The sequence below is a fragment of the Falco peregrinus genome, chromosome 9 (assembly GCF_023634155.1).
Source record: "Falco peregrinus isolate bFalPer1 chromosome 9, bFalPer1.pri, whole genome shotgun sequence".
NCBI lineage: Eukaryota > Metazoa > Chordata > Aves > Falconiformes > Falconidae > Falco > Falco peregrinus.
The window spans coordinates 18,419,762-18,442,417 of NC_073729.1; the positions used below are offsets into that span (position 1 = coordinate 18,419,762).

Genomic DNA, 22,656 nt, shown 5'->3' on the forward strand with positions numbered 1-22,656 from the left:
CGGCGCGACGCAGCGGCACCTACCTCGGCCTCAGCCGGCCCCCTCGCCGGCCACCACGGACGTGGAGGAGGAGGAGGCGGCGGCGGCGGGCGGAGCCGGGCCGGGCCCGAAGGGACGCGAGTGCGCCCGCCGCGGGGGAGCCTGCCCCGCCGCTCGGTAGGGGCCGCAGGGAGCGCTCGCTCGGCCCTCGCGGCGCCGGGGCCTCCGCGGCCGGGCTCGCCCCTCAGGGGCCGCGCTCAGCCCGAGCCGGCTACGTGCGGGCAGCCGCGGGGCCGCGCTCCCGGCGCCGCTGGGGCCTCTGGCGGGGAGGGAGGGAGGCCCGGCCCGGCGCTGCCCGTGAGGGGCGGAGGGGGGGCAGAGAAGCTCCGTCTCCTCGGCCAGCATCTTCCTTTGTCGGGCCCTGCCGCGGGACGAGGAGCGGCGAGACCCGGGCGGCGAGCTGCCGGTGCCGCCGCCGCCTCCCTTCGGGGCCTTCCCCCCGCCGGTGCCGGGCGCTGCCGCCGCTCGGCCGGTGCCTGCCGCCCCTCTCGGTTGGATTTCTGGGCTCGGGAGCACCGCCGGTGGGACAGGCCGGGGCGAGAGCGGGTGGCGGACTAACGCCGAGGAACAACAGGTCGCCGTTCTCCTCGCCTTCCAGAGCGATACCGGCGCCTGGCTCTTGGGATTATAAATGTTTGAACTAAGACCCAGGGAACTGGAAGGAGAGCCTCCCGTTGGAATTAATAGAAGAGAAAAGAAGGGAGGTTTCTCCAGATCTTTTACGAGAAAGCTCCTGCCGTTTTTCCATGCTGTCTGTACTCTGTTTAATAATGCGATTGTGACCTGAAAGGAATTTATGAGCGATGAACTATTGAAGCTTGTTGCACCACTGCATCAGACTACATTTTTTTTGTATTTTTTTTTCCACCTCAGCACATGATTCCCCCATCCCAGCTGTTGCAGGACCTATGGGCCAGTAATAGAGGAATGGGAAGTTGAGACAGTTTATTTTCACATTCTTCTGTTCTGGGGACTTGGCTAGTTAGCTGAAGCCGCTACTGCTGCTTTTTACTGAGTCTGCTCTTTTTCTCAGCAGATTTATTTGTTTTCATGTGCACGGGGCGTTTCAATTAAATAGATGTTGGACTAGTGCTGAATGGATGCTTTGCAATCCAGAAGGTTTTTTGGGATAACAAAAAGCTACTAAAACCAGAGAAGAACTGGTACTGCAGGAAACCTGGGGCCTGTTTTCCAAGCCTTTTTATTTTATTGAGCAAGGTAAATAATGTAGTGGTGTTGAAAATACAAGGCTTATGGTAATCATGCATGAAAATGTTACAAAGCACTTCAGGCTGTTCCAGGTATTTCAAGGGATTGAGAGTGCCCACAGTAAGGCTCAGAATAAGTTTAATTGTTCTTTAAAAGGTTCAGATATGAGTGTGAAATTCAAGGCTGAGAACAAACTTTGTGGTACCAGAGATGTTGAGAGAACTATTTTTTTCTGATTTACCTTAGGTTCTTGTAGTTTGTGATGTTGAGAGAGGCTGTCTGAAGAACTTCAGAGTCTTAGTGGTTCAGCGAGTGTGTGCTGTAGTTACATTTGTGGTTCTTTTCTGTGCTTTTAAAAAAACTGATGCCTTAGCCTCATGTAAGGATCTTGTTGGGGTCTCTTAAAAGTCCTGCCAGTTTAACAGTAGTGCAGTACTTATGTTTGCATTATTAACCGTATTCATACTCTGCCTTTAATTACTTTTGCTTACCTTTACTTTTGTTATCCACAGTGACAGCTGCTGCTACTTTTTTTTTTTTTTGCTTTTTATCATTCTTTGCATGTGTATCTCCTGAATTGGACTGTTTGGATTTGCCACTTATTTACATGCATCACTTTTACCATAGACTTTCTACAGTCAGCAGAAGCTCAAAGTACTGTTTTAGATGCTATCTTTGTATGTTTCAAGCGTTGGAAGCAGCAGATAATGATTCTCAAAATATGCAATGTAATCAGTTATTGGTATAAGGCTATAATTTTTGGTGGCATGCTGCATGCCTTATCTTTGTTTTTTTAAAGATCTCAGCAGCAGTGTGCTCTTAACAAAAATATAAATCCATTAAAATGAGATCACAGTGTGAAACGTAGCTTTAAAAATCTGGTTTTGCAAGAAGTCACAAGATTCTCATTATGAAGTGGTGTCTTGATTAAATTGATTGTATACCTTTTCTCCTGCAGTCTTAATGAAATAGTGACAAATGCTAAGGTGTTGTCAACCTTTGCTGATGCTATCATTGGGAAAACTAAGTTGGTATTATGGGTATCCAAAGTTCCTTTGCTTATCCTGTTTAGATTTGTTTGACTTAAATTTATGGTCTTTGTTTTGTCTTATTTTGTTTCAAGATGATGTGTGAGGTGATGCCAACCATCAGTGAGGCAGAGATTCCCTCTGGGGGAAATGGAGGCCATGGTTCAGGTTCCCCGTTACAGTCAGATGCTGATTCCCATTTTGAGCAATTAATGGTATCCATGTTGGAAGAAAGGGATCGCCTTCTGGAAACACTAAGAGAAACTCAGGAGACGCTAGCGTTGACCCAGGGCAAGCTACATGAAGTTGGTCATGAGAGAGATTCCTTGCAGAGACAGCTCAATACTGCACTTCCACAGGTATGGACATTTTGAAAGGAAGGTATCTTTTGATAATTTTTTGTATTCTTTGTGGTATGTTGTTGGCTTTTTGTATGTTTAATTTATTGAAGAGTCAGGTTAAGTTAGGGGAAGATGAATATGGCTTAGTACTTTCCTGAGGTATCTGTTGGTGCTTGCTCACTTTGGGAAAGATCTATCAGCAAGGTGAGCGTGGAAGGTCAGCCCTTTCTCTCTGGTATGCTTTCCCAGTTTCTATAATTTTTGGTTTAGCTTGAGTGTGAAATTGTATCTACATAGTTTTGTTTAATAGAACTTGATGGACTCCCATCTGTCACTGGTATTTATTTTTTTCTATGTTGTTTCTAACAGCCTGATTCATTCATGTGCTTAAGAATTACTTGCAGGCCATTCTGATACCGCTATGGACTTAGGGTTAAAAAACTTGAAAAGTTTAAGACTGCTACCTTGTGAATACATGCTGAGTTTCCATGGCAGTGTAGAAGTCCAAGTGGGGTGTTTAACTCATTTAGTTCAGTGTGGAGAGTTTGGATTTGTTTTACTGGGTGGTTTCTTTTTGGTCTTGCTAGGAGTTACTAATTATTGCCTGCTGGAGGATGCAGTGTGCCAGCATACAGCTTGTACTGCTAAATGTGTTACGTGGGGCAGTAGTGTGTAGTTAGGAAAGGTGATTGGTGTCTCAGAACTTCTCGGGTTTTATCCATTCTAGTAAAAAGAATACGACTGAACTTTGTTCACTCTGAAAAGCATTTGGTTGTAGGCAAAGCAGAGGCCGCTTTCAGGTGTCGGGTAACTGTTGATAGTCTTGCACTTTCTAGCGTGGTTGGTTGCTGTCCCAAGTATGTCATGATGATGTTATACTTGCATATATACTCCAAGAATACTTCTTATTTTTACAGATGTTTATATATCCTTAAATATTGTAGTTGCTGTTTATACCCTTTAAAACAGTAGTTTTAAACCCTTCTGTTTCTGCTGCTGTTATTATAATGTAATCACTGTATGATTCCTGGCATGGTAATTGGTACTGGTAATTGCTGAGGGATAGAAACTAAAAAGCAATACATGTTAATCTAGTTGTGTTACAATGCTATGATGAAAATCAGAAAGAAGTTTTCACCCTTTGCTGCTCCCTGTGTTAAATCATGTGCTGCAGGCAAATATCGTTCTTTGGGGTTTTTGTTGTAATAATTGTGGCTTCCCTTTAGCCGCTATTTCAGGTCTGCTACATTAATGGATGCCATTAACCAGTTGTATGATCTGTAAAGTATTATACTTGAATTTGTGGCTGAGTCACCTGGGCTTTAAGCTGTACTGTTACTCTTTTCCCTTTTCAATTCTCAGCTTTCCTTCCTAAATCTAGTAAGCTACTCTACATGTAAATGTTTATTTCTAAATATTCTGAAAGATTAATGCAGTTAAGAAAACAAATCCCTTTTTCAATGATGTCATAGTTGTATGGTTACATGTGAAATCTGTAGGAAAGCAAGTCTCATAGTTCAGTTGAGAGAGAAATTTTACTGCAGTTTTATCTAAATACACAGCAGTGCATGGATTTTTTTAGAGTGCTGTTGAAAAATACTGTTGTCATGGTCTGTCACTTTTGTCCTCAGTGGTGCTTAAACCCAAATGATTGCCGAAGGTGACAGTTGATGGTGCTTTCAAAAGTAAAAAAATATTTTAATATTCTTGCTACAGTCAGAAATAACCTCTGTGTTTGACAAGCTTTTGTTGTTATGGTAGAGTCAGTTACTTCATAGGTGTAAATTTCTGATGAGGTGAAACAATGTTTTACTTAAATTCTAATAAGTGCTCACTAGGAAGACTCTGTGGTGACTGTAGTATTTGAAACTATTCAAACTTCTTTTGTTAATTATTTCAAGCTGAGCATTCTTTTGAACTACTGTCTCAAATGACCCATTGTTTAGCTGTGTATTTTAAGGAAGGGTAGAAGCAGGATAACTTTAAATTTACTGACAATGGTGTTATATTTTTTCAGGAGGAAGGGATTTAGTAATGTACTTTTTAATTCTTTTTTTTATCATAGTAGTTGTATTTGATTTGGTAGAGTGATGAAAATCAGTTTAACTAGTTGTGCAAATACTAGTATAATTGCATGAATTACTAAATCACTATGTAACCAATGTAGTATTTCTCCCTCGGATTTGGCATGTAACTTGTCTTTGCAGTTGACTTTGGAGTACTTTATCTTAAGGAGTTATTGAATTGAATTGTTTGTACGCTTTTCTTGTTTCATATATTTAGCTGAATCAGCCACTTAGACCATTCTGATGATTGATGGAAATTCCTAGTATAAAAGAAGGAATGCCAGATTGATTGCTTCTGTACCAGAACTATTACTCTGTTTTTACTATGAAGACACTCAATTTCTAATGGCATTCTTGTACTTAATTCCTTACATTCACTAAGTTTCTGTGTATAAGGAAGAGGCTTATAGTGGTTTGTATATAGTTACAAAATGGCAGATTGGTACTTGTGTATTTGCAAGTCTTGTAGATTATAAAAGTAAATGCAATTTATTCTGCAGCAGTGATGCACGTTTTCTGAAGTGTCAGTGAAGCAGACTTTTCTAGTGTACTTGTGGGCTGCTGGTCAGCTAGTAATTTAAAGGCATCAGTTCTAGTTCACGTAAACCTGAAGCAGCTATTTAGATTAAGAAGACTTTTGTTGCGGATGTCTTAAGAGATGACAGAAGAGCATTTTAATCTTATATAGATATGCTTTATTTGTTACATTTACAGAGTAAAACTGGCAACTTGTTTTTAGTATGAACAGCTGGAAATGAAATACGTCAACCTTGTCTTGATAAAATGATTGGATTCTTGGCAATGCTTCTTGTTTTCTGGGAGTTACCATCTATTACAACTTACCCTAGTCAAACTGTACTTTGACCTTGGAAGATGAACTCAAGAAATCAAATTGCTTTGCTAGAATGTAAAATTAACTTTATTCTTCCTAGAATTTTTTACAGAAAAAATGAAATAGCATTTTTTTGCTTTGAGAACTTAGAGTACTTTTATTTTTAATGTAAATACATTCAGTTATGATTTAATTATGGTCTTAGTGGATTTAATTATGCTCTTTATGTGCCTTCTAGAGCGTATTCTAAAAAGTTCAGAATTTGTGTGCTTAAAATGTGTAAGTTAATCTGTGAAACATACAGGATCTACTGCATTTAAACATTACATTTTGAACTTACGGTAGATGAGGTCCAAGTGACTCCCAGTTCCTGCTATTAAGATGATGCAGGCTAGGGTTCATTTTACTGTTAGACTTTCATGTAGATGTTCCTGTAAATGGCAACAAGATGCTTACTTTATGTGGACAAGACTAGAGTTTAATATACAGAGACTCTGGTACCTAGCACAAATGAAAGCGCAGTTGATGAATTCACAGCAACTTTTACCAGGATGACAATTTTAATATGTATGTTAAGAATTTTATAAGCTAATGTAAAAATATTGTGCTTCTGTAATACAGCAACACTCTTATTAAGATCCATCATAATGTTGGGCTTCTGATCTTTTGGTCTTAAATTTATCATACTTTATTTTCATTTCTGTGCAAGGTAAGTAAAATAAGTTAGAAGTTTTTTCTGTATTTGTGATGGTCATGTTCCAGCTTCAGTATTCAGCAATGTATATGTAGGGGCAGATGAGAACCTTCAGAGGCTGTGTGTGTCTGTGTGTAAATAAAGAGCACTTTAATATGGAGTTAAAATGTGGAAAAAAAAGCTGTCTGTAATTTTGGTTTGGCTTCAGCTTTACTGGGTTGCCCATCATGTCTTAAAGTGAGGCCACCTTTAGTTGCTTTCTATCTATAGTAAATATTTTATCACTGCTACACACTTCAAAGCAGCGTGTGTCTGTTTATATTTGTATTCAATTAAGTTCAGGTATGTCTCCATAGAAAGATCTTCCTGGACAATCTCAGAAATACTGTTTGATGGCTTGGATATAAGAAACAGCTGAACACTTGGTCTGAAGACTGCCCTGGCATTGTTTTATAATGATGAACAACAGGATTTAGTTGCCGTTTTTAATAATGATGTTATTTGGATTTCCTCCAGACAAGTTTTAAATACTACAGGATGTCATAGGTTTAGAAATGAGGTTTTGAATTGTACATAATATGAAGGACACAGTTGCAGAAAGTACATTAAGTAAAGGGCTTGCCAAACTTCACAGCAGCTGAAATTTCCTTAGCATTTTAAGTGCAGCTCCATTTACAGTATTCACAACTGTTCAGCCTTGAGGTGACATAGCTGATACTTCCTACTGTAGTAAGATGTGGAACTGACTTCTAGATAAAAATTAGTCTCAGCAGAGCGCCCTGTGTCTAGAAACGATAGAGATTGAGAAGGATTTCAGATGTGCAAATGTGTGTCAGAGCAGACATCTTCCACTGCTTTCATCCCATTCTGACAGCAAAGATGAATGTGACTTTCTGTTGCATTTTAGACAGCTATAATTTTAGTTTTGTCTGTGTTGAGTTTCAGTTGCTAAATCTTACTTGGCTGTTACTGTTAGTAAATTACTGGATATATTTGTCTTTATCTATGCTAGTTTATGTCAGATGGAGATAGGAGCTCAGAATTCTTCACTGACTGTTTCAATGAACCTCAATGTCCCTAACATTTCTTTCTTTGCAAGGCATAGAAACAGACAACTTTTGTCCTAAACCTTCAGAATATGAAGTTTTCTGAAAGTATGCTCTATGATCAGGCCAAAAGAGGAGTAGCTGCACCTAAATAATATAGTGGAGTATATTGAGGACCAAGTCTCTAGCATTCGTCTGACTTCCGAGTTTTTTACTTAAATATGTTTTGGTGAGTTTGTTTATTAAAACATCCTGCCCTTACCCAGCAGACATCTGCTTGCCTGTTGGTAGCAACTTGCTGTTTATACTGTGCTTTTCATTTAGGTTACCTTGATTATAAATAGATGTTCTAGATAGATAAAATTTAGAATTAGTTTTAAGTTTTCTTGTATTTGAGGATGAACAGTGCTGTTATGATGTCCTATCAGTCCCTTTAATAAAAAGGTTTTATGAAGTCTAAACCTATTGTTTTTATTTTTCTTAGTTTATTTGTAGGAAGAATGTTTTGATGACTACACAGAAATGCCTTTTGTTTGTTTTTAGTGAGTGGATGTAGCCCTGAAAGATGAGCTAGTGATTATTTTTTCCTACTGTTCTGGCACAATGTACCAAATGTCTGATAATGGGTTTATTAATGTTTGGTGTACTATAGTCTAACTTGCAATCTAACAAGCAGGCTGTATATAAGCTTGAGTTAAAAGAGCTATAGTAAAAACAAGTTGTTTTAAAAATATATGGTATATTTAGAACCAGGTGATCTTCACATATATACTCATTGCTAACTTGGCTGTAGCCTCTTGTACAACAGGTAGTGTTTATTTTGGTATTCTGAGAATTCTTTGTCTGCAAGCCCTTCTGTTTTTTCTCTATTCTTCTTAAGAGTATAACTAAAACCTACTTATAAAACTTTTATTAGCAAGACTTAAAGATTCAGTGTGGCTACAAAGTTGCAATTTCCATCTAGATGTTTAAAAAAAAAAAACTTGCATTTTTTTTTAAAGACAAATAAGAATTTAAAAATAAAATTCTCCATACCCCCTTACAAGTTCTTAGTGTTTTAATGTCCACTGGCTTGTGACTTTGGTTTCTCCTTTCCAGTATTTGTTTAGGAGAGGTGGATATTGGTTTTACTAACTGTAGGATTTGATCTTAGAATTAAGAGTATGCATTTGTTTGAGTTTTGATATAAGCAAGTAGTTAAAAATGTCAGAAAACTTGCATCTTTGCAGAGAACATTTTAGCTGTCTGTTAGGAACAGCAAAACCTGAAATTACTAAGTTAATACTATATACCAGAACTCAATTAATATACTTCACACTTTAACTTAATTTTGCTTTTATATGATAGAGGTCTTCATGTGAGCTGCTTCTAGCAATGTAGACAGCTTAAGTCACTTTAAGTCTGTAAGGCTGACTGGTAGCTGTTGACATATATTAGAAAATACTTAGTGTAATCTCTTGCGCATATGGATCTCAAGCTACAAATACTGAGAAGGGATAAACTTGAATTGTGTATGTCAGGTAATCTGGGTGTTTGTAACTTTCTACGTGGATTTTTTTTTTTTTAAACTCCACTGTGGATTCTCCAAGTGTAAATGGGGAAAAGTGTGGCAATTCTTGCCAAGAAAAATGTTTTCACATTCTCCAGGCTGAAAGGAGAATTATTATTTTGCTGTTGAGTGGAGTGAGTTCTTTTATTCGAGGTGACTTTTTCACAGGAGCATTGGGAAATACTGTTTCTGCATTTTTGTAAACTCCAGGTAGTTGTGTAGTGAGCTGAATACATAGCTGTAGGTTACATGGGGAGATTACTCTCCTGGTTCGTGTATTCAGAATTGGAGGAGTACTGTGAGTACAATACTTGTTAAAGTTAATGCAGTTGTGTTCTGTTGTGTTGTTTTCCTTTAAGTTCTCTATAAATTGATGTGAATAGTTGGTTAACCTTTTTTTGTTGCATATGACCTTCATCTGTTTCAGACTTAACCTTGGGTTTCATGTAAGCTCACTGAAAATCTGCTCCTTGATTGGTGTGGCAAGGCTCCGTGGCCTGTTCCTACAGTGGCTAGAGCTGTAACGTTTTTAACAGAGAAGCTTTGTTGGCTAATCTTCTCTTCTGCTATTCCACAGTGGCTAGCCTTGAACTTTGCTCTTGTGTTTATGTTCACATTACTCAGGATATGGTTTTTGAGAATGATAGTGAAAATCCTAACAGGAATATAATTTTGGTTGCATCTGAAATATAGCATGACTTTTGGTGGGTACATATGAATGAGACAGTCAACATATCTGTTCCTGTAGTTCATCTGTTCTATGGCTATGCTTTCAGAAACATAAATGCTTAGAAATAGTATTTTGTTTTAGAACTTCTATGAAGTACTCCAAGATGCCTTAATGAAAAGATCCTTAGACTACCAGTATTAGGCATAATCAGGTATCTTCAGGACAAGAGCATCACTTGTTTCAAGGGCCATGTGGAAAAAAGCTTGAAAAATTTGGTATGCGCATCCTTCTAGTTTTGTTGAGGAGAAAAAAGAACTTCCACCTGGAAAATAAGGAAGTATTTTCTATTTGTTGTGATAGTAAAATGGGCAGCCTTTGATATCTTTCTAACTTAATTTTTTTTAATCCCTCCCCACCCCACAGAACAGTAGTCTCTATTTGGGTGTGCTCTGAGCCATGCTGTGTTGTGGCTTTCTCCTATGCTAGTACACAATAGGGTTTGGTATGTAATTCTGTTTCACATCTAATTGTCTAGAAATATTCTGAAGCACAGTGCTTGCTTTTTGTTAATCCTACCTCCCATATAAATAGAATTTGGGTTCTGTTCAGTTTAAATTATGTGTAGGGAAACACTGTTTTAAAATTTTTATTTACCTTTTACAAGAATTGCAGTGTAAGATTATCTAGTAAAATGAGTCAAGAATGTAGACCATGGGTTAATAAACTCTCTTTTACTGTCGAAAGAAGTGAGATTTCTACCACCACTACCCACTCCCCCTCTTCACAGAACAGCACACAGTATATTAACCATGTAAGCTTAGGTAGCTGAATAACTTATATAGTTAAACAAACTAAAACTAAACAAAGCCACCTTAAGATGTGCAGTCTAAACAAAGAATTTTTGTGTTGACCTATACAAAGGATAGACTGGCTGGATGTATAGTTGAAAGGTGTAACTGAATGTTCATGTAAAGAAACTAACTTGCAGGTGGTGAACTTCACTAATCATTGTCTTCTCAACATTGACAATTTCCTGTAATGAGAAGTGGTATTTATTTTGAATTACTTGAAAAGGAATTTTGGCTGGCCAAATCCTTGGTGTAAAAGCAAAAACTTTCTTTAATGTGGAAAGGGCTCATGCAATAAAGATGATCATAAATTCTTGTTATTTTAATGGTGCTGGATCTGTGGTTATCTTGGTAAATGGTGACCAATTTTATTGTTTTATTCTGAACTTTCAGGCACTGTCATGAAACAAGCTAAGGGAGAAAGATATTCAAAAGTGGAATTACTTGTTTGTTTTATTGTGTGCTTTGCAGAAAGCTTGATAGGAAAGTTTTCTCACTATAAATTGTAAAAAAACATTTTGGGAAAGGGGCATTCTGCTGTAGTTATTTGAAAGGACTTCGGTCTAGTGGGGTTTAAATTGTGGATTTGTGGGTTTGAGTTGTGGATTTCCAAATGTTGTGTGAGCCTGTCACTAAAATAATTTAGCAATATATACTTTTGCCAATGGAATGTCATAGTCAAAACTCCTTTTCTTTGTACTGCTATCCATAAAGGAGAAATCTGCTAGCTGAAGTAGTGCTCTGTAACGTGCTGATCTTCATGTGTCTCAGTTAACCTTGCTGAGTGAATAATACTGGACCTAAATTCTGGTTTTAGTTGTGCTTTTCACTGTAGTCCGTACTTGAGTAAGACTTGTGGATTATTTGGTCCCAGGGGAACCCGAACTCTGTGTAATTTTATGTTCTTCAAGGTTCTGTTATGTATTGTATTTAAAGCCCTGACTGACACCTCACACTTGAATCTTTTGCTTCTACTAGGATTTAATATGTGGGCTAGCTTTTGTGTTCTAATTTGGAAACCTGGGAATAAAAAATTTTTGACCCAAATCAAAGGACATTTAAAAATTTAACTGGGATTCTGGTGCTCATAGGGTTACCTGTAGTACTAGAAGTTCTTCAGATAAATCCAATTATGGGTGTGAAGGATGACTGGTACACCTGAGGCCAATGTTGGAACAGCAGAGCATGTGTGGAGAACAGTCTTGGATGTACGGGTGAATTTGGCTGGAGTTTTTACATGTTTATGTGTGTCTTAGGTAAAATTTTAACTTCAAATATCTCTTCAAAGCTCTGCTGTATTACCTTTGGGTGACTGACTAAAAGTTTGGTTTAGATAATTTCAGGCATGCCTTAGGATACCACAGGTTTTTTATTTTATTTTTTATTCCTGAGTAATACGTTTTTCATGCAGTATTATCACCTTTTTGGTAGTTCATTGGGAAAAGGCTTGGAAAGTCGTAACATTCTTTTCACTTTATGTTGAAGAACACGAGGCAGGTGCATCTAGTAATTTATTTCATTCAGAACATGCAGCTTGAGTTTTCAGAATGTCTTTTGAGGGTGTGGTTCAACAACATTATCTTCCAAAAGCTAAGCCTTTGTTTTAAGAAATCTGGAATGTACTTCATGTAAAGTGGAAATGAAAAAGGTTTTTAGGATTTTAGCGCTCACTACTTGTCTGTACAGGAAAGAAGCTGTCCCTTTTCCCCTCCTGTAAACTTATTTATGCTGATAATTACATTGGTGTAACTCTGATCCCCTGTTGGAACTGCAGTCTTCTAGAGACCGCATAACACTCTTTTGTATTTTGTGCAATGGTTATAAAACATTAAGTCCTGGGAGGTAGTAGAGGAGAAATGGGCCAAGCATGCCTTTTCTGTCAATTAGTAGGAGGCTGCAGGGTTCCCCTGATGCATTATCTTTCCCTTGATTGTAGCCCAGTGTGGAATATGAGCCTTTTCCTCTCTGCAGAGGAGGTTCCTCACCACTCCACTTTTCACTTCAGCATTTGTTACTGGTTACAGCATCTTACACAGCATCTTACAGACTGTCCTCATCCCTTTTTCTTCTCTTCCCTGCCCCCCCCCCCCCCCCCCCCCCGCCTTTCAGTTTTGTTCTCTGATGTTTTTGGGATTCAGGTAGTTATTAGGTTTGGAACTGTTGATTAACAGATATCTTTTGTGGCAGACAAAAAACTACTTTGAACATTAACAAGGCCTTAAAAGAGCCCATAAAACAACTCTTTTTACACTTAATCTGTGTTACTGAGTTCAGTTTTTCTATGTTTAAATACCAGGCTTCTCTGTTGTAAGCTGTGAGACCATACTTTTTGTATAGACTTTAGAGTTGCCTTTATTTGTAAAAATTGAGCAACTTTTCTATGGAATGGTCTAGTTGCATTTATTCTGAATTTCACTTAGCATGTAAACTGGGGTGGCAGTGCACAAAGAAATAGAAAAATAAAATGTAAAGAGCCTGTAAGTTGAATTTCCTGTTGAAGACATGTATCTGTCCTCATTGAGTATTACTTGCTTAAACAAGTTTGAAGTTATAAGACTGAAGTGTTCATCACTTGACGCAAAAAAAAAAAAAAAAAAAGCACTGAGGGGGAAATACATGTTGATGCTTGTTTAATGAGGGTGGCTTGGCCAGCCTTATTCAGATACTCCACAGCATTCCCTTTTAACACAGTGTGAAAAACACACTTTACAACTACTAGCCACAGAACTAAACCTGACAACTAGAGGCCAAGATGAATGATTAGAATAGGGCAGGGCAGTGCCTCAACTGCTGCTTAAGAGTTTTTGCAAGCAGAAGTATCTTGTCGCTGAAATAATCATGCATGATGGATCTTGTCCTGGGTCTGTTTCTAAAAAATACTGAAGTAGTCATGTGAGGATTCATTTTTTAAATACAGTGGATTGCAGTATTAAGGATTACATATTTTTTAATTCATAGAAGTCATAGGAATTTAATATTAAGTGTCAGCTGGGCCAGAATTGTGCTTGCTATTTTTTGAGTGCAGTGTATTTAGAATTGATAGACAGAAAAATACTTTTTCTTGTTGAAGGAAACTGACAGTTCGATGTTTATAACTTAAAAAATCTTCCTATAGTTTTTGTAGCAGCTGCTTAGCTTCTGTAATGAAGGGGGGGGTGGGGGTGGGGGGAGCGTCCCAGGAAGACTACTGAACTGGTTACAATTTTCTCAGCATACCTTGCAGCTGTTTTACCATTTGGCATTTTTGAAGAGTGTTGTATGTTGTGAAATCCTGTATGGGATCCCAGGAAATCTTGACCACCTTTATGCGGAGAGGAAAAACTCAATGAAATCTCTATAGTGTCCTATTAAAGATGGAGACTGGTTTTGTCCCATACCTTGCCAAACTGGTAACGCAAGATTCTTCCTCTTTAATTAAGTACAACTGTGTTCTCCTTTTGCCATAGTGGGTATGGGTGTGGGTAGGTTTCTTCACTGACATGGACTCCAAAAATGGAGATGCCTAAAGCTACAACTAAGAAGTTGTGCTGCTACTTACTGTATTAGTTACTTATCAAAATGGACTAGGCTAGGGGTGCAGGAATGTGGTAATTCATATTGTGAAACCTTTAGAATTCACAGATTCAGAGTGTAACTGAGAGGCATTTGTTTTTCTAATGTTCCCCAAGTGTTGTAAACTTACTTCGGTGTTAAGGTAAACTATTTTTCTAGAACGTTGGTACTTGGACTGGTACAGTGTTGGAAAGGATTCCTCTGTTATTGACCAGTCTCAACAGTTACAGTTCTGCGCAAAGTAGCCAGGCGCATCCCAAGTTGAAAAGCCTGTTTGTCAATGATGACTAAAGGTTTCCTATATGTATTTTAGCTGATCTTGTACGTTTTACCAAGTTAAACAAGCCTTGGTATGGTTTTGAATACTTCTATACCATATCTGCCCTTTCAGGAGACATATGCATGTGCCTTCAAGAGTGGCTAAGGTGGAAATCTTTGTGTAACCACCACAATGAAAAGATTGTAGCCTTGTGATGGAAGAAGGTTTTCTGCCACATTGCATATGAACAGCTGAGAAGCTTCTTGCAGCTTCTCTATGTCCTATGCTGGCTGCTGGGCAGCTGTTGCCTTAGAGCTGTTATAATGGTTCTACTTTGGGACTTCTTACTCAGAAGATTCACAATGTTGCCTGAGTAGGGACAACATTTTGAAAGTATCTTACAAAGACAGGAGAAGAGAATAGCTTAAAAATAGAAACTAGTGTTTCTAGTTTTAGTGTTCAGTTTGTTCATTTCTTGTTAATCCTCTGTGCATTCTGTTAAGTCGCTGGGTTCTGCCCCTCAATTGAGTATTTAGAGAAAGCCTTTGGGGAAAAAGTAACTACTTTGGTATCATTGTTTACTGGTTTGATATGTAATCTTTGATACACATCTGTAGCTTTAAAAGTAGTTAAAAGGCTATGGTAAAAATGGTTGTGTCCACTCTGAGGTAACTGAAAATAAAGCCTCTGTGATCTAACATATCTTGAACAAGTGAATACTGGCAGTGATTTGTTAAGGCTGATGAAAAGATTAACAAAACTACCTGGAAAAATTCTTAACGTTTCACTGTTTGCGGGGCTAGTTGCCCTACAGGAAGATGTTTAGCAAGTTGCAAGTTGTTAGACTGAGAGAGGAGCAACTGTATGGAATTTTGTGATTTGTTTAACCAACTTCATGTTCTCTTTCCTTAATTCCAGAGACCTGCAAAGAAGTTGTAGGATGCAGCTGTGGCTTAGTTTTGACTTGCAACCCATAACCAGCGAACAGTCTTGTAGATATCATTTGTTTGCATATATGACTGTTGTATTCACTGTGTTGTATGTAGGTCTGGTTAATGGTGGAGCTTGGAGGCTGGCATGTGTACCTTGCAAAGTACAGTATATAATCAGTGACGGTTGGCTCTTCAGTGATGCGCAAAGATACATTTTTGCATGAGACTTTGCCCTTAGTGCTGTATACATAACAGCACTGTTTTGCTGGGTTTAGAGAAAATTAAATGCAAGAGTATAGGCAGTAATGATTTCGCTAGTCTGGGTGGTTTATGCAGGCTGTGGTTAATGATTTGTGTGTACATGGCTCTTGTTCACCTCTCTGACCTATGCTTTGCTCTGTGTACTAGGGTTTGGAGGCTCACTTTCCAAACTCTTCTGTAGTGTGTATAAAGTTTGGGTATTGATTAATGTGGTGAAAGGAAAACTGATCCTTCAAGGAGTGAGAAGCTGGGTCCAGCCATTTTTGGGTTCCAGTACTTTTACATCCCCCAGCTCCACAAAATGGACACGTCTGTCAGAAATGTGTTAGATGAGGGAAGGAGGGTTGAACATCGAACTGATAAGTTTCTGACTCCCTTTTCCTGTTGCTTCTGCATTTCTCTTGCAAAGCTGCCAAATACTGCCCTTTCATATATGTTTTCCTGCACTTCAACATACAGCGCTTCCTGAAGAAAGCTCCTCCCAATGAAGTCTGGACTTACTGCTTTGTGGTTCAAGCTCAGTGAACCTTGCACATAAATTTAAGCAGCTCACTCAGGATGGTAACTGGAAACTTATTTATTACCATCGAGACTTGGTCCTTACTCTAAGGTTTTCCATTTTGCTCTTGGGCATATATGTGTGGTACCTGCTGGCTGTGAGTTAAGGGTTCATTTGCTCATTGCTTGTCAAATGATAGGCAGTTGATTCTACTTTGAGCTTCGAAGTGGCCTGGAAACAGAGTTTTCATTCCAGAGCAATAGCGTGCAACTGTAAACACTTTAAAACTTAATTGCTTGTTTAGGGTATTGAGCAGTGTTAATGACGAAGCCTAGATAGATCAGTCTAAGAGGTAAGCTTCAGCAATATCATACTAAAAAGAGAGGGCTAGAATGATAAAAAGAAATTCAGGTTTACTATTAGTCACTGACTGTCAGCTGGCAGCAATATTCACTTTGGTGTTTTCATGCAGTGTTACAGTTTTTGCTAGAGAGAAGAAAAAGAAAGTATGTTTTTTAAGTCAAAGAAAATATAAACTTCTGAGAGTTGACCAAAGGTGGTATTAAATGTTTTAAAATACCTCTTTTAATAGTAAAGAAGTCTGCACTTTTGTTTTGGTAGTGGTCTTTTCAGTTATAAAACAGCTTAGGCATAAGGAGAAATAGGAAAGGAGGTTGATACATTAATTATATTATGAGCTACAGTGTATTCCCACTCTGGCAAGTAGTTAGCTCTAGTTGGAAAAACAGCTACTTTGAGCATGAAAAAAAAATGCAATGCTCTGAAATGCAAGAGTTTGACATAACCATATTTTAATATTTAAGTATTTTCTTACATTCCCTTTTAAGTTGTTGGGGGTTATGAGAACAAAAGAGGAACATATTTCATAGAACTGACTATCTTAATGCTTGAAATAAATTGTAAGTTTCCAGGTTAGAAAATCCAGGCTGCTTGATACTTACTGGAAATTAATTTCACTAGGTGAAAAGCAGTTTTTTTCTTTTGTTTCACATGTGCTAGGCTGATTTTTCTCTTTCCCATTAGCATATGCCAGAGATATGGAAAGGTTGAATTGAAAGCAGTCTGATTTATTACATGGAACAGGAAGAGCATGGTTTGTATTTGGCTGTTGTTTCTTCTGGATTTGTTGTTGTTAAAGTATGTGTAACTGTTTTCTTGGAAGGCCGGATTTGATTATTAAAACATGTCAATTATTTTCAGTCCTAGTTCTAATACCGTAGAACTACTTCATAGTTCTGACTTAACTTAAAAAAAAACCACAAACAACCAAACCCAAAAAAACCCCAAACACCAAAACTGGTGTGAATTAATAGATACAAAAATTTGCTTGCTAGAACTTCCAAGTACCTTGGGGGTATTGGTCACTGTGTGCTTCCTACAAATCCCTTAGGTTTAGAATGAAGTGGCTATGAAATACCCTGTTAAGGTTAGTTATTTAGGTTTTCATTGATTGTTTTGTTTAAGACTGTCTATTTGTCATTTTAATGCATGCGTCATTTGGAATAACTTTGGTTTGTATATAGTGTAAATAACTTAATAGAAACTTATCTGGGATTCCATTGGTTTCTTGTACCAGATGGCCTGCAATTTTCCCCAGTTGATCTTCTCATGCTTTCTGCAGCTTTTCAGATTTTTGAGTGGGTTGTTTGATATGCAGGCTAGAGAAGAGAATGTTAACAGTAAAACAAAATATTATTTGGAAATTAAATGGATAAATTCCACTCATGTATTTCTGGCAGGGGTGTTCCTAAAGAGGCAACAGTTGCATCTTCATCCTTGTATTGCCAGAAGATACTTCAGTAGTATTTAATAATACTTTCTTTGATTAATTTAATGTATGTTTCATTTTTATATCATTTCGTCCTTTAAATAAGCTTTTGGTCATGTTGTTGCCTGTAATCCATGATTCCTTATGCATTGAAGAGTGATGCTGCATTTTATTGTTGAATAATTTTTTTTTTTTTTGCTTGAGCAAGTTCCAAGCAAACTTAAGAGTTCTTTGTCTGTAGAGCATCCCTAATACACAGCTTATGTTAATAGACTTTCAGGGATTACCTCTTCTCCACTCCCCCCGCCCCCCAGTTTACTGTCTTTCCTGTCACGTAGTGTATGTTGGTTTGTGATGTACTACTCTCTATGGTACCTATAAATTATGCTTGTAATAAACATGAAGAGAGCCTGTTCCCTGAAAGCTGTAATGTTCCTGGACCAAGATCTCATGGGTAACGAGACGGCTGTCAGCTCAGACATTAGAAATGTATGGGTTTGACAGGTAGACACCACTTGTTCCAACTTTTGGAAGGGTGTTTATGTTGTGGCCTCTAAAATACTGAAGGTTGAGGGTCAGTTCTGAAGGTTGATGTAGAAGAAACAAGATTGCTTTAAAAAATCATGGACTTTGTGGACAGACGCCCCCGCCCCCTGCTGAAAATGTATTACTGAACAACAAACTTGCTCAATTTAGCTTTTCGTTGAGAGTACTTATTTCTGGCAGCAAGCGTCACATTTGCAGTGATTCAGTTGGTTCAGAAAGTGACTTTCTTCAGTAAACATTTTGGTTTAGTACAGAGCATGGGTGTTTGTCGGTATGGTCTAATCAACAGAGGCTATTTTCCTAGTATATTTGGCATGCTCAGACTGCTTCTTGTAAATGCTCTAAAGTGATTATTCTGAGTACTGTTCTTGCGAGTCGTCAGTGTGGGTATTTATTATTTTGATGGCAACCAGAAGCAGAGCAGAACATCATTCTGATGTTCTCAAATCTTCTCCTTACTTACAGACAAGTAATACAGCTTTATAGATAAGTAGAAAAGCTTCTCAGAATTTTTATTTTTCCTTTCTTTCTGTAAGTTCATCTAATGCCAAGAAAGAAATTATGAGGCAACTCAGACTTTTTTGAGATGATAAAGTTGCAGGTAGTTTTTCTCCTTTTGAACTGCTTGAGGTAATCACAAACTGTCTGCTGTTGAAGGTAAGTATTAAAACTAGAAAGGACATGTCTTTTGGCAGTGTCAACTGAAACTAAGGACATTCAAGTGTTTTTATTAGGCAATTTATGGGACTCAAAGCAACTGTATTTTGTCAAAACAAACAACCATGAAGGTATTGGGGAATGCCAAAAATACGTTAGTCTGTTTATGGAGCAGAAATACAAATTCCTGTGTGCATTGTTCTTTTTGGGTCATCTGACAGTGTGATGGTTCATGTAAAAATCATGATGTATTTGCTACAATTTATATTTGCACAGAAATATGCAGTGGTATAGAGCTGTGTACTGTAATAATTTGAAGAGACTTCCTTTCAGATAAGCAGCTGCTTTTCAGAAGATGAAGCTCATACAGATAAGAAATGTATATTAACGCTACACAGCAGTTTTAAGTTGAGAAAGGGTGTTGAAACAGGGTCTGGTAGTCCTTACTGCTTTCTTTATCCTGTTCTCAAAACTTGAAAAGGACTGGAAAAATATAGACCTTTCCATGTCAATCTGATGTCCTTTGGAGAATTATGTAATGTTGATGCTTACAAAATTTGTTTTTGGTGTTCTGAGGCTTTTTCAAATTATTATTAATTTGAAAAGGGCAAAAACCCACTAAGAAAATAAAGTCATATTATGCTCTTTTGTGAATACTTTGAGTCTATTAGTACTTGTAGTAGTTTCAGTAGTACATAATTATCTAATGTTATCTAATACACAAAGATAAGTTGGGACAGCCTGTGAAGAGCTGCAGCTTTGCGACCACATTCTGCTTCACCTAAGCTCGTATTGGAGCAAAAGAGTTCTGTGCTGTCAATTGCCTGGGAGTCTTGGAAGCTTCCACGGGTGGGATGTTGAAGGTACAGGAAAAGTTCAGACACAAAGGAGAGCTCTGCAGGGGAGAGCTCATAGCAGAGCCAATTTTTCCATCAGCTCCTGGGAAGGTTGAAGTAGGTTTTTCCTTTCTTGATTTACTTGGCATTCATAAACCTTGTGGAGTTTTTGTGTGTCTCAAAGTTCTAGTAGCTATATTTACAGACCAGATTGTTTTAATAAGTGTGTTTCCAGGGATTTTTACTTGAAAGTAACAGGTCAGGTTTTTTTAAGGATGTGAATGAAATACTGCAGTGAAATATTTGCATGAGCATATTTAAGTATGTTAAAGAAATCCGATAATTTTTTTTTTTGTTTTTTTAGCAATTGGAAAAGAAATTAAGACTCTTTTTTTCAATAATTTGCTGATTAACTAGGGGGACTGTACAGAATCTCTTTTCTAAAGAGCAGATTTTTATTTAGGAAGAGGGATTATGGAGGTGGATCTTGAATCTTTGATGGTGGTATTACTGTCTTTTTCATAGCAACTTTTAAAAGCCTAATACATTTGTAATTCCAAAGGAGTTCACTGTAGGTATATGTTGTGCAACATAAATTTTTGTCTTTTAAATCCCATGTATGTTTTAGAATAAAGTTTATCAAATTAATCTTGGAATTTTGCAGAGAGTCTTGACTGTGCTGATTTTGGCCGCATGTTAGAATTTGTAGATGTGCTAGTATAATTAGTTGATGCATCCTTTTTTTTAAGCTTTTTTTTTTTTTTACTTTGAATTTTACTGCAAAACAGCTCCATCTTGAGCTTTTGCTTGATGTGCAGCTACTGTCTGTTAAGCAGTGTATCTTGCAGAGTTTGGAAAATTTAGGGAAGCAGCATTTGTGCAGTGTGTCTCCTCAGTATTATGTTGTTCTCAGCTGGCCGTTTGTCTTGCTCATCTTGTCTTGATCATCACCAGTTCAGCTTTACTAATCTACTGTTTATTAGACATGACTCTTGTTTATTAGTTTTCCTTCGTTTAGACAATAGAAAAGACTAATTTACTAGCATTTCAATGTTTTAGTATACAACTGCTTCTGAAGTGTTCACCAGCCGTTGGAGTGGTAGATGTGTATTTTTTTTCACATCCTGTTACTGTATTGATGACACAAGGGATTTTTCAGTTTCCTACAAAGCCCCCTTCTAAAGCATGAACTTGTTCACATTCACACTTACTGTTAATAATAATTTCTAATGTGGTTCAGACTACAACTTAAATTTTGCCAGCATAAGTAGGTAGATAAGGTTGTGCTCACTGTTTGCTTATAAATATAAATATGGTGTATAGTATGCTCACTGAGTTGATAGAATGTTTAAATGCCTTTTATGTTGAGTATGTTTAGTGAGGCTGTTGATAGAGAGTGGAAATTGTTTAGGATGTAGTGGTTCTTTCAGATATCTCCCTGATCTCCCTGAAGCATATCTCCCTGACAAAGAATATATTTCTACATTTTTGAGTTTAATGCTGACTAGTCTCAACATTCACAGTAGTAATAAACATGCAGTAACTGATGGGAGTTAGCTTAATTCCTGTTCCCTGATGACTTTTCACTCTATGTACTGTTTCACTTAGGATGAGTTTTGTTTGTTGAAAGCTTTATTGAATTTGTAGGGAACGCCTTTTGAGGCCTTTGAGTCCAAGGGATTGGCTTTTTGAAAATTCCGATTCTAATCCTGTGAGTTTTCTAGCAGGACTACAGGGAAAGGGCTGTTTCAGTTCCATTTTCTCAGATTTTAGGTGTAGCTTCAAGAATGCCCTATTTATATAAGGAAGTAACCAGTGTATTCTGGTAGATGCCAAGGTTATGCATTGTCTCTCACAATTAAATACTGACTTGAAATTTATCATGTTTTCTGGTTTCTGTATTTTACTCTGCATAGCACTCTTGTTTTTTCTTGTCTCCCTCAGCAGTAATTAAAAAATCAGAACAAAACAACAAAAAAACCCCAACCGACCAACAACTTTATGAAACAGAAGTGCATTACAAATAGGTTTTTCCCTTTACTTACCAGGGAAAACTCAACTCAGACAAAGAAGTTTTCAAAAGTACTGGTCAAACATCTTTCTTTACAGTTGACAGTGTAACATGTTTAAGTGTTTGAACCTAAACCTGCTTAGCATGACTATACAGCTTCATTGGCTTTAGACATCTGAAATGAATACTTCCAAGAAATCATGTCAGTTGTTCGTCTGAATCCACTCTCATTGTATCCTGATATTTGATGTGCTTATATTTCTGTCTGATTTATTTCAGGAATTTGCAGCGCTTACAAAAGAGTTAAATGTATGCAGGGAACAGCTCCTTGAAAGGGAAGAAGAAATCGCTGAACTGAAAGCAGAAAGAAATAATACCAGGGTTAGTTCCTTGTTTTCTCTAAGATTACTATTGTTAAAGCATCCAGCTACATGGAGGAAAACATTGAATGTTGAGTTTAAAAAGCTAGAAGTATTTTTTTTTTTCCCCTCCCTGGTATTTGCACATGAATCCCTCTGGAAGTGCAAATGTGTGTTGACTAAGAAAGTTTGGAAGCTTATGCACAGCTCCAAATACTGCTGTGCAAAATCAGGAAAAGCTTGTAAGACTGCACAGCTATCTGTCATTCAGCTTTCTTGTTGTTAAAGTTTTGTAATCATACAACACCCAAGATCAGAGGAATAAGTGGGCAAGCTGTAGTGATTTGTTTCAGCAGGTTATGCTGCTGCCAGCAGAACAGTTGCTCTCTGATTTAGAGCATTTCCTATGTGTAGCCTTCTGACAAGCATGCAGTTCCTCAGGCTGGTGGAACTGAAAAGACCTGGTTAAGTAGAAACCTCATTTAAAAACTAGACAGAAAGAAGAGAGGTAGGAAATGCATTAGCTCCAATACAACTTCTAACACAGGTGAAATGTTAAAATGGGTCCTTATGCTTGATGCAGTACTCTGGCTCTTGAATTTGAACTTTAGAACTCAAAACCTGATGTTTTAG

General features: G+C 37.8%; 1 protein-coding gene across 3 annotated transcripts in view; it reads left to right on the plus strand.

Moving 5' to 3' along the window:
- The first annotated feature begins 25 nt into the window (after positions 1–25).
- Positions 26–22,656, plus strand: part of PPFIA1 (PTPRF interacting protein alpha 1) — a 61,234-nt gene continuing 38,603 nt past the window's right edge. The window contains exons 1-3 of one of the 3 annotated variants that reach the window (XM_055814597.1): positions 26–156; positions 2,372–2,635; positions 21,944–22,045. In XM_055814597.1, coding sequence (XP_055670572.1) covers positions 2,372–2,635; positions 21,944–22,045 — 366 coding nt within the window. In that variant the 5' untranslated portion in view covers positions 26–156. Of the gene's footprint in view, positions 157–187; positions 1,258–2,371; positions 2,636–21,943; positions 22,046–22,656 lie in introns of those variants that run through there. The other 2 variants (XM_055814596.1, XM_055814598.1) reach the window with 2 other exon arrangements.